Here is an 11,954-nt window from a genome sequence, read left to right as displayed (position 1 = left end):
TGTATAGAACTGCTTGCTGAAGTTTAGAGTTGGTTCCTTAATGCTGAATAAGCCAGCACTCATAACACCTGTAGAACTAGGCCTCCAGAACTAGGGATGTTGTCCCATGGGATTAGGGGTGGAGGGAGTTAACATCATGTTGATCTTGGTTTTGCTGTCTTGTAAGTATAATAAATGTCCTGAGTCCAATTAGGTTCTTTTTCTCTTCCCAGCCTTATCTATGGATGTGTGGCACTGCCACCATGCTGTTGCCTAGGAATTGCTTACGTGCTTGAAACTCCTCACATTCACATTGCCTCTATGGACACAGATATTCTTTGGGGTATTACTCTTATACAGCCTTAACTAGCAGAGCTTCCAATAGCACAGGTTCAAAGTCTGTTCTTTGATTTTGCAGCTTATCATTAAAGCTTATTTGTAATAAATGATTTAAAGTAACTGATTGTTGTTCATATAACAATTATTATTATAGGACATAATCATCACACACACACACACACACACACACACACAGCAAAGATCAGAATGCCAAGGAGGGAAAGAAGAATCTGAAGGTCAATTCTCTTACATTCTTCTATTGACAAACTTTCTCATTGGAACTTTCATTTATTTCATCAAAGGATTGTGGCCAATGACCTAAGTTATCATCCCTAAACTTAAACCACGGTTATATCACAGCAAGCATATAAATATAATAATAGTCTAATTCTAGAACTAATATTTAAAAAGGCCAAACAGGGTAAAGTAACTGTAACAGATGTCACTATAAAGTAAAACTGATCACTTAGTGTAGAATACCAAAGTTAAAGTGGTGATTTGAAGCCTATGTTTCAGAAACATGGAAAAATGTACACGGAAAGAAAATCAGAACACAAAATTTAATCTATAGTATTATTTTAATGTAAAAGCATGCATATATGTGAAACAAATTAGAATGGAAAACTGAAAGGAAACATGTTTGGAGGCGATTGGGTCGTGGAATCTTTTTAGTCTGTTGTAATGTTGTGCAGTACGAATTGGAAAGAATTTAACTTTGAAATGTGGTTCATTTTAACAAAATTATTGTGGAAATTATATTGCTGGTCTTAGAACACAAACACTAAAATCATAGAGGTTATATTTAATTCTTATTAACTTAATTCTGCCAAGGCTGCCTTTGGATTCATTGCAGTTCAATTTATCAAGCAGTTACTGTGTGCCAGGCACTGGGATAAGCATTTTACATAGATCATCTCTTCTAATCCTCACAATAGGTACTATTTTTATCACTTTATGGAGGAGGTTAATTAACTTGCCTGGGTCACATGCTAGTCAGTGGTGAAGTTAGTATTTCCACCAACGCAGCCTGGCTCCAGAGCCATGTAATATAAGGGCTGATAATCTCCACAGAGCAAATGTTAACTGAGATGATGCTCAAACTATAAATCTGCAACCTGAGAGGGACAAACTCTTATACACGTCTCCTTCCCATTACTCTAGCATTTCAGCTAGACCTGTGTATCTCTATTTGTCTTTAGAACTGCATGATGTTTGCAGTCCATCATAGTGAACTAATATTATTCATTGTATGAGACAAAAGACTGATTTTACACTCAAACTCATTGTAGCCTCGTTTTTAAAAAATCTAATTGTGATAAAAATCACATTGTACTTTACCCTGTGTAACCCGTAATAACCTGTGACCAACAGCAACACAGTTTTTGTTTTGTTTACTTTATGGACAGTTAGGTATTATGTAAGTGATGAAAATTGAAAATAAAGAAACTAGACCCAAAAAATGAGAAACAAAACGAGCAGTGAAGAGATTGAGAAAAGGAGGAAGATACATAGAAGAAGAAAAAGAAGGGGGCACAAGTTAGACTGGAAAAGCAAAAGCAAAGGGTAGGGAGGGAGCAGGCTCATTAGGTCAGAAGCAACGTACCGTCTTCTAAGTTCTGGGCAGGGGCAGATCAACTGATTAAGATTCCTGACCTTTAAAATGTTATTCAGCTGTTTTACCAATTGTCCAGGGCTTTCTAGCGACTCCATTCGTAACCGCTGGTCTCTACCGGTTGGAGTGGCCACAGCAGACAATGGATGGGTGTTCGGGACCGCTATTGCAGAACTCAAAGCAGCCCTTACGCCCCTCCTCTTTCACGCGGTCAAGATTCACTCCGTTACTGCTTGTAAGTATGTATTTTACTCCCTCCAACCCACCCCCATTTGTTTTCATTTTCACGGTGCTGGGGAGTCCGCAGGGATTCGACGGAGACGGGGGCACCAGGACAGAGGCTGGGGTTTTGCGTCCCTAAGGCAAGACAAATTCAGAAAAGCGAAAATTACCTATTTATCTATCTAATTATCTATCTAGAGGGCTAAGACTCCAAGGAGCTGAAAGACAGACGCTGGGTGAGAAGGGAGAGGGTGACGAGGGAAGCAAAGACGCCGTCAGAGAACCAGCCTCCATGAGACTATTGGCTGAGATGGTCCCCAAACCACCAGGCAGTCAAAATCGCGAGCTGCAGGTTACCGTGGCAACCGTAGGGTCTCGCGAGACTGACATTGCGCCTGCGCACTGCCGCTTCAGGGCACTGGGGTTTCTAGCCACGGTCCTAAACTCAGGGTTTTGGTAGAGGGGCCTCGTTCTGTCGCTTCCGGGCCGCGCGACGCTGGGGGCCGACTTCCCCCATGAGACTGACCTAAGACAGAATATTAAAACGTGAAGCGTTCCGAGCCGTTCCTCTCCGTCCCACCGCACTGGGAAGGCGGGCCCGGGGGCCGAGGGTTGTGCGCACGCTCGGCGCAGGCGCACGTGGAGCCGCCGGGGCTGGGCGCGGAGGCGGGAGCGGGAGTGGAGAGGAGCTCGCGGGACGCCGACCCCGCAGGAGGGCCTGGGACCCCGGCGACGGCTGAAGCCGGCGGGCACGCAAGGTCTCCACGGCTTCCCGGACGTCTCTCGCGCGGCCGCCGGACGGGAAGACGGACAACAAAGTAACGACAACTCCGTGTGCTAAATAAATAGTAAAGGACGGAGGTACCAGATGAAGGGGCTGCGCACAGGAGGGAGGGACTGACCCTGGGTCAGGACGGCAGCCACTGAGTACCGGCGCCGCCATCCCCTCCAGAAACCGGGGGTCATCCCTGAGCTTTTCCTCGTCTTTACTCCCAGTTGATCATTAGGTCGGGGGATTGTCACCTCCTCTTTCAATTAACGTGTTCCTCTCCATCCCCTCAGCGGCTCGGCTAGTGCAGGCCACTACCATTTCTTATCTGGAATACTGCAGGAGCTCTTGGCTGCTTCCAGTCGTGCAATAACGCTTTTCTAATCATGCCACTCCTCCGCTGGGAACGTTACAGTCGCTTCCTACTGGCAGCCTTGCAAGGGCATTTACCACCTAGTCCTTGCCTACGTTTCCAAATAGCTCACCACTCCGTAGCATCTCTGCCCCAGCGGCGTTGAACTTATTTCCCTTAATTCTGTTTTCTGGGATACCTCTCTACTTCGTACTCCCTTTGGTCGGAATTATTCAGATGTAGGTTAAAAGGTCTCTTCTTCCAGGAGGCCTTCCTTTCCTTACCCCCTTAACTAAGTTAGGCCTTTGCTATATGTTCCCTAAGCATCCTGTAGTTCCCTGACCTTAATGTGCACCACATTTTACCTGTTGATGTGTATTCTTCATTGACTCTAAGCTCATCGAGGCCAGTGACTGTTTTTGCCTTGTTTAACACTTAATCTGTATGACCTGGTGCGTAGTGGATAAATATTTGTTTAAGTAAGAAAGGTGGTCAAGGGGCTGAGAATAGGAGTGCAATTCCAGGCAGAGGGACTAATGTGTATATAGACGTGGAGATGAGGAACTGGTGGCCTTGTTAAATAGTATGTGGTTCAGTGTTGGGGGTCATGTGCGTGGTGGGGCATAAGGAGAAAGGCATGTGTACGTGGGGGCCACAGTGTGGAGGGCAGTTGTCTGTCACTTAAAAGAATTTGCACATGATCCCGTAAGCAGCAGAGGTCTCTGTGACATAGCTTAAAAGGCAGCTTGGCGAGGTCTTCCTACTGTCCTTCCTTTCTGCAAACGTATTATTTCTTACCAGTCAGCACTTTTGTTTTTGGATTACAACATATTAGATTCTGTTCATCTGAACTACTTGACTCTCTTCATCTCCCCTTACCAGATTCTGAAGACAGGAGAATTTATTGCCTATCTTGCTATCCCTCTGGAGCACATAATCGTAAGTATTTACCCTGTGCTGTTTGGATGCTGAGAAGCATTAACTAACTTGCGGTTTGGCAAGAACTCTGTTAGGTCATATTTGTCTTGCCCCTTAGTCATTTATTTCCCTCTTTCTGACCACCTTATACCATCCGCTGGCAACCACTTTATTGGATTCGGATGAGCTGCTTTTCTTCCTGATGCCCTGGGCTCAAGGGGAGGATAGAGACAGCCGGGGGAGGGCACACAGTGGCTGCATGGAGGAAGCAGCTTAGGTAGCAGATGTCTCCAGCAGTGGACAGTACTTCTACGAGGTGACCACAGTTTGATCTCTCACCCAAGGAGCTGAATTTTGGTTTTCTGTAGGAAGGTGACTGGGAGGAATATCGGAGACCAGTAGAAGTCAGGGGACCACTTGTCAGGGCTGTCCAGTGTGGAAAGGCTGCCTGACCTACACCAGCAGTTCCTAGTTGCAATTCTGAATCAGATTCACCTGGGTAGCTTTTTTTTTTTATAAGCAGAAGTGCCCTGGCCATATTCCAAGAAATTCCAATTCAGTAGATCTGAGGTGAGGACCGTCCATCGGTATGTTTCAAAAAGCCACAGGTTATTTTTGAGGTGCAGCCAGGATTGAAAGAGTGTAAAACCAGGATTTGGAAAACTAGTTGTGACTTTGGGCACTGAGTCTGTTTCTTCATCTACACACTGGGAAATTCTACAGGAGTGTTGTGTGAGTCAAATAATTCATGGAGAAGGTGTTTGATTCATTCCGACCCACTCCACAGACACACTTGCTCTTCATCAGATGCCTGCCTGGTAAATGGAGTTTCACTGGAGAGGACTTAACTTCTTTTAGTTTTGCACAGTGGGTCCTGATGGTTCTCAGTCGAGCTCCAGGGCGAGGAAGAAAATTGAGGGAAGAGAAAGGAATGCAAGGTTCCCTCTGGGAAGGATAAACAGGATAAGCTCCCTTGACCAGTGGCTTATAAGATTTTCCCCAATAAGGATCCCTCTTATTTTTTCTTAATGGATGAATATCTTTAAATTTCATTACATTTGCCAAGTTTTCATGAAATTGCCAGCCAGAGCAGTCAGCTTGAGATAACCACAAGAAGGGAGATATATAACTATATCTGCATCAAATGTCTCAGGAAGGATAGACAAGAAACTTAGGGCCCTGGGAGAGAGGGAGACTTACAAAAGGGGACAATGAAAGTATTATTTGATGTTCTAATCATGTGCATAGGTTACTGCTCAGATCTCTTAAAAAATCACACCTGGTTATGAATGGCAGAAGCCTCTGAGCCCTTATGGATTGTGAGCTCCATGCAGGTTGACGTAGGATCTTGTTCACCAGACAGTACAACCCACATATTCTGAAGACATGCATTTTTAGCTAACATGAATTTTCTGTTGTCATTTTGCTTCTCTGTAAAGGATTTCGAAATGGCTGCAGCTCCTCAAGCACCAGGGAGGGGATCTGTTCGTAAGACGAGACCTTTAATTGTAAAGACATCGCTGAACAATCCATACACTATTTGCTGGAGCCCCCTGGAGAAAGAGGATATGCACTTTATATTACAGACTCTTGAGGACAAGTTTAAATCTCTTGGATTTCAGAAGATTGAGGATAAGAAGAAAAAGAAAAAAACAACTTTCCTAAAAAAACAAAGCAGAGAGAAATGCAGCATAGACGTTGAAATTAGTGAGGATCTGGAGGGGAAAAATCCAGACGCTAACCAGCAAGTGTCAGGGTGGACACCTGTTCTTGTGAGGAAGCAGCTGGCCATTGGCGTTAATGAAGTTACCCGCGCCCTGGAGAGGAATGACCTGCTTTTAGTGCTAGTGTGTAAGTCCGTCAAGCCTGCCATTATCACCTCCCACTTGATTCAGTTAAGTTTAAGCAGAACTGTCCCTGCCTGTCAGGTTCCCCGGCTCAGTGAGAGAATTGCCCCTGTCATTGGCTTAAAATGTGTTCTAGCCTTGGGGTTCAAAAAAAACACCACTGACTTTGTTGAAGAAATAAGAGCTATCATTCCCAGAGTACCCTGCTTAAATGTGCCATGGCTTCAAGACAGGAGTGAAGATACTGGGGAAAATTTAGAGACTGAATCTTTGGAAAGCCAAGACAAAGAGATTTTGGAAACTTCATTTGAAGACATCTCAAAACATAAGAGAAAGCTTGTTGAAGGTCAGCAGGCTTCTGCGGTCACATTACAACCCCTTAAAATAAAGAAACTGATTCCAAACCCTAATAAGATAAGGAAACCACCCAAAAGTAAAAAAAGTACTTCAAAGTAATCTTGTATAACCTTGTCATTTCATATAATTTGTAAAAGGACACTTTGTAGAAAAGCCCTGAAACTAACAAAATGAGTTACACAAATTCTTAGGATTCTGTTTGGTAATGTTCCTTTCAAATGTATAAGACTCTGTACGGCACATATATGCTGAAGCTTAAAAACACTAAGTGTAGAAAATATTCAAAAACATAAATATCAAAACAAAAGTTTATTGAAACTAATGTCCATGCTTATATAAATTCACGTTTTTGAAGGCTGGTACAATGCTTGTAAGCAAGAACATCTGTGTCCTATAACACTTAACATTTCTCTATCAAACTTGAAAATATGCCACAGTAAACATGGTCCTAGTCAGGAGGGTAGATGAAACTGGATTGGAGAAGCATCAGTTTGAAAGGAAAGATACTAAATGCCAAGCAATACATTGTCTTCAGAAGCAATACATCGTTTTTTTCTTCGTCAATTTGACCTTTGTAGGTACGCATAGACACAGAGTTGGGAAAGGCTATGGAAAAGGCAGGTGAGGTATTTTGACTAGTTAGAATTCACCCTTTTAAATGGTTAATTTTCTGTCTTGGAAATTTAATATGTGTAAAACGTAGGCTGTAATGAGGTGAAGTGTGGCAAGAAGAATAATAAAACAGCAGCTTGGGTTCTCAGAGGTGGGGTCCTTGTGGTTAGGAAATGGAGCATAATGAATGCTTTTTGTTAAAGTGTTTATAGTTTGTTTGGAAAAGTCACTTTCTGTAATTTAGGGGGAAGGTATTGGATTACCAAAATTTTTTGGTTGACTCAAATTATATGCTGCCTCTTCATTTAAATTTTACTTAGTGTCTTCTTGGCAAAGAAAAAAAAAGGTATGGAGTGGAGTATTTTCATTACAGACAAAGAGAACAATGTATTTTTTTTGAACCTTTGAGACAGTTTATATTGCATTTAAGTTTAGTTTTAATAGGTACTTTATAAACAGGCAGTTATTGATTTTCTATTTTAAAATGTTCATTGGTAATCTTAAATTATAGAGGCAAATGTGGCTATTAATGTACTTAAAAATAAGTAAAAAATGTATCTTTAAAGGAACGGTGAATTGGTACGATTTTGTTTCTTGAGGCCTTTCCCCTGTTAAGAATGGTAATAGGTTTGAACCATCATAAGTCTTGCATGTGTCTAGAACAGTGCTGGCCCTAATTGTGCACTGCTCTGGGGCTCAAGTGCCCCCTCTAGTGGTAGTCTCAGGGATGCCATAGCCACGGGTTGGTCTTTAGGATAATAGCAAGGTACAGAAAGTAGCTTTCAACTCCGTAGTGTAAATCAGGGTTAACAAGCTTTTTCTGTAAAGGGCCAGATGGTAAATATTTTAGGCTCTGCAGGCCATGTGGTCTGTCACAACTTGACCTTGTAGCATGAAACAGCCACAGGCAGCACATCAAGGAAAATGTGGCTGTGTTCCAGTAAAACTATTTATGGAGGCTGAAATTTGAATTTCGTATAATTTTGATGTGTCAGAAAATGATGTTCTTTTGACTTTCTTCCCCAGCTTTTCAAAAAAATAAAAACTATTCTTAGCTCATGGGCTACACACACACACACAAAAAAAGCGGTGGGCCGGATTTGGTCCATGGGCCATAGTTTGGTAGCCCTCCCTGGTATAAGATGTGATCGGTCTTACTGGACTACTTAAAACATGAAGGAAATGCTGTCGTGTTTTCTAAAATTATTAACTTTTCTGGACTGAACGGCCTAGGCACTGGTACAGTAAAGGCAGGAAGAAGGATCTACTTTATATTTGAGTCAAGGCCAGTCTGTGTGGCCTTGTTCAGCATCTTTTTTTTCCCCTTGGAGTACTGGCAATATATACACAGATATGTACACTGTGAAACTTTGTTTTTCAAATTCTAGATAAAAACACCATCAGTAACAAAATTATGAATACTTATTTACAAATAAGACATTTTTCATTTGCATGACAGTGTCCATGATAAATTAAAGTCACATAAAGGAAGATGTGCAATTTTGCATAAGTAATAAAAACATTCAAACTATCAATGTCCTGATAGTACTAATAAATTCCACTGGGCATTTCTTTTTACGTGAGAGCTTTTATTTTCTTTTCCTCACACATCCTTGATGTTGCTGAGAAGAAACAAGTTTGCACAGCAGCAGCAAAGTCTAGTCATGGGTGAACGCTCTTACAGAGAGCACACTGAATGCTTGCACAAACTTTGAAACAGTCCACTGACCCGTTGAAGATCAGTGTACAAATCTGTGTGTTTACTGATTAGGCAACTTTGCTTATGGAGAAGTAAGGGTAGCCAGTACATTTTTCTGTCTCTCCACACTTACATATCCACCACTTGTCATTAGTTACAGAAGTGCTGATTCCATAAATGTCCCAATGATATCACATAAGGTGATTTAAGTAAAAATTTTCCAAATGGATCCTTTGTTCTGTTACATGGGCAAATATACCATCACTTAATAAATAGAAATGCTGCATTTTATTTCCATAGCAAAGACTTTCTTACATGATTCTGTCACTTCTGTATAGTCTGTACAAAAACAGTCCCTTTTCTAGAGAGTGGAAAAATACCCTCTCTTCATCGAGAGAGCCAAAAATTTGACAGAGGAATGCGCTGTTTGTACCCTTTCATCCCTCCCACGGATGAGTAAACAGTGGAAAAAAGATGAATTTTAACATTCTGGCTAGAAATGCCTACTACTGGCACATATGGATGTTTTTTCATCTTTTCTGATTGTTGTCGACTACTTCAGTTTCACTTAAGTTGTGCTTTTATTCTTCTTTGGAATGGCAATTCCAGGAATCATTAAATAGAATATTAACAAATGATGATGTCAGAGTTCTAGAAATAAAAATATCCATCTACTGTAGTACAAGTCCAACCTAAAGGGAGGAAAGAAATGGAATCGTAAGAACAAGTAAGTGAGCAAAATTACAGTGTAGTACAATAGATCTGTATTTTTTAAAGCTGTGCAAGCCCTCTTAATCCTAAGGGAAGCAAGTATGGGATTATCTGGGTAAATTTATTCAGTTAAAGGATTTATCAACTTGCCTTCTCAGAATCTGTTCCTGGACACCTCCAGTTGTACAAGTAATACTGCAAATTGCCATCTCCTATGCCAAACTTGAGTTTTTCCAAGAATGTCTTATTTTCCATCAAGTCTAGTGCGTTGAACACATCAAATCCTTTCTGTCAATGTAAAAAGGATTTAAAATTTAAAACATCAAAAGACTAGAGTGTTTTCTATATAATGTATTTCAGTATACAACATTTAATTCCTCTACTGCTAGCTCGGATATGCATTTATAATAGGGTTTACTGTCTGTAGTATATGAGGGTACTTCAAAAAGTTCATGGAAAAATGGAATTAGAAGATAATGAAAACCTTTCCATGAAGTTTTTGAAGACCTTTCATATAGTATAGGTTAAGAATTCAGATCAAAACTGCCTAGCAGTGAATCTGATGAAGTAAGCAAGATAATTCAGAAATGCTGAATCAAAAAATGTATGATGATGGCTGGCATTGACATAAAATAATCTATTAAAACGATTTCAGAAAATACCTTGTTTCTGTTCTAGAAGGAAACAGTTGTCTAGATGAAGGTTGCTTCTCTAGGATTATTACTGGCCTTTCTAAGTCCTGACTTAGCTGAAGCTAAGGACAAAGAACCAAAGTTGTAAGAACTTTAAATAGTCTGCTTGTCTTGGGCTGATCTGGGACATAAACTTAGTAAAATTTTAATGGTAAAAATGGAATTTCTTTAAAAGTTAGATAATTATACTGTGCAAAATGCAATATAGAAGATGCACCTAAATTTTTATTTCTCAGGGTTTTTACCTATTATTGGCCATTTGGGGAAGTAGTTGAAAATGAGCAATCTGAGGATAATCTTGATTTGGAGATCGAAAAGTAATAGGTTTTTAAAAATGTTTTCAGTGATCAAATACTAGAGAAATGCAAGGAAGACACCTTTGGTGTGTTTCTAATTTCTCATGAACAGTTATTTTCACATATTCAATCTGTATCATCAAAATGTATCCGTTGGCTGGTTTAAATTTCTTTTTAAAGAAAAATGTTTATTTGTAGCAAGAATTTAACAATTATCCTAACTTCTACACAGAGGAAGTGGAAAAATAACAAATGTAGTAAGGTACATTTTGAATTTAATTCCTTTAATTTTAAAGTCCAGTTGAATCAAAAACTTAACTGCTGCTAATTATTCACTCAACACAAATATTTATTTACTCATGCATTTTCTTTATAGGATCATGTCTTTTTTAAAAATATTGCTTATATTATAGATTTTATGTATTCTTATATAAGGGTGAAAAGTTTCTAATTTGCACCAAGATCAAGGATTTTCAGAAACCGATACTAGCCAGCAAAATAATAAAAGGTTTAATTTGCACAGAATGTGTTTTTTGTTAAGTTGCAATAAAATTAATGATGAAAATGGCTACTAAAGTTTCAAAAGAAACTCCTATCACTATTCTTTCTTTGACTGATAGTGGTAAAAAAAGACCAAAAACACGGGCCGGCCTGGTGGCGCACTGGATAGTGCGCCGCTTGGGAAGCGCGGCGGCGCTCCCGCCCGAGGGTTCGGATCCCACATACAGACCGGTTCCCGCTCACTGGCTGAGCGAGGCGCGGGAGCGACCCCGAGGGTTGCGATCCCGTTGCCGGTCCCCAGTCCGGTACGGGGGCAACACTGAGGGTTGCGATCCGTTGCCGGACACAGAAAAAGACAAAAGACAAAAAAAATAAATAAATAAATAAAAAATAAAAATAAAAAAGAATTTGACTATGTGGAAGAAAACATATTTTATGTAGTCATATTGCTTAAGGACAGGGATACGTTATGAGAAATGTGTCATTAGTGCACTAGTGACTTCATCATTGTGTGAACATTTCAGAGTGCACTTACACAGATCTAGATGGTATAGCCCAACACACCTAGGCTCTATGGTCTAGCCTATTGCTCTTAGGCTACGAACCTGTACAGCACGTTATTGTACTGAATACTGTAGGCAACTGTAACCCGATGGTAGGTATTTGTGTATCTAAACATAACTAAAAATAGAAAAGGTACAGTAAAAGTATGATTTAAAAGATAAAAAAGTGGTACACCTGTATAGGGCACTTATCATGGCTGGAGCTTGCAGGACTGGAAGTTGGTCTGGGTGAGTCAGTGAGTGAGTGATGAGTGAATGTGAATGCCTAGAACATTACACTCCTGTAGACTTTATATACACTGTACACTTAGGCTACACTAAACTTGCAAGAAAATACAGCAATTGTGTTATGATGTTACAACGGCTACAACATCATTAGGCAACAGGAATTTTTCAGCTCCATTATAATCTTATGGGACCACCATTTTATATGCAGTCTGTTATTGACCAAAACATTATTTGGAGCATGACTGTACTTTGACATA

The 11,954-nt window shown here is 40.5% G+C and overlaps 3 protein-coding genes across 4 annotated transcripts in view; 1 reads left to right on the top strand and 2 right to left on the bottom strand.

Moving 5' to 3' along the window:
* The window catches only part of LOC103607033 (serine/threonine-protein kinase MARK2-like), a 13,939-nt gene extending 10,844 nt beyond the window's left edge, over positions 1–3,095 (bottom strand). The window contains 2 exon segments of the mRNA XM_008591582.1: positions 2,122–2,287; positions 2,847–3,095. Of these exon segments, the coding sequence (XP_008589804.1) occupies positions 2,122–2,287; positions 2,847–3,095 (415 nt within the window).
* On the top strand, positions 2,804–7,576 carry RPP38 (ribonuclease P/MRP 38kDa subunit). Of its 2 annotated transcripts, none has more exons than XM_008591578.1 (3): positions 2,804–2,970; positions 4,156–4,212; positions 5,631–7,576. In XM_008591578.1, exon 3 carries the CDS (start codon positions 5,640–5,642, stop codon positions 6,492–6,494), a length of 855 nt encoding a protein of 284 aa, XP_008589800.1. In that variant the 5' UTR covers positions 2,804–2,970; positions 4,156–4,212; positions 5,631–5,639; the 3' UTR covers positions 6,495–7,576. The 2 variants fall into 2 exon arrangements, with proteins under 2 accessions (XP_008589800.1, XP_008589801.1); XM_008591579.1 differs by having other exon boundaries at positions 2,804–3,013.
* Positions 6,690–11,954, bottom strand: part of NMT2 (N-myristoyltransferase 2) — a 41,486-nt gene continuing 36,221 nt past the window's right edge. The window contains exons 11-12 of the mRNA XM_008591580.1: positions 9,568–9,705; positions 6,690–9,398 (exon numbers count right to left, since the gene is read on the bottom strand). Of these exons, the coding sequence (XP_008589802.1) occupies positions 9,378–9,398; positions 9,568–9,705 (159 nt within the window). The 3' untranslated portion in view covers positions 6,690–9,377. The remainder of the gene's footprint in view (positions 9,399–9,567; positions 9,706–11,954) is intronic.

This window comes from Galeopterus variegatus, unplaced genomic scaffold (genome assembly GCF_000696425.1).
Source record: "Galeopterus variegatus unplaced genomic scaffold, G_variegatus-3.0.2 Scaffold7056, whole genome shotgun sequence".
NCBI lineage: Eukaryota > Metazoa > Chordata > Mammalia > Dermoptera > Cynocephalidae > Galeopterus > Galeopterus variegatus.
This window is presented reverse-complemented; position numbering and strand designations above follow the sequence as displayed.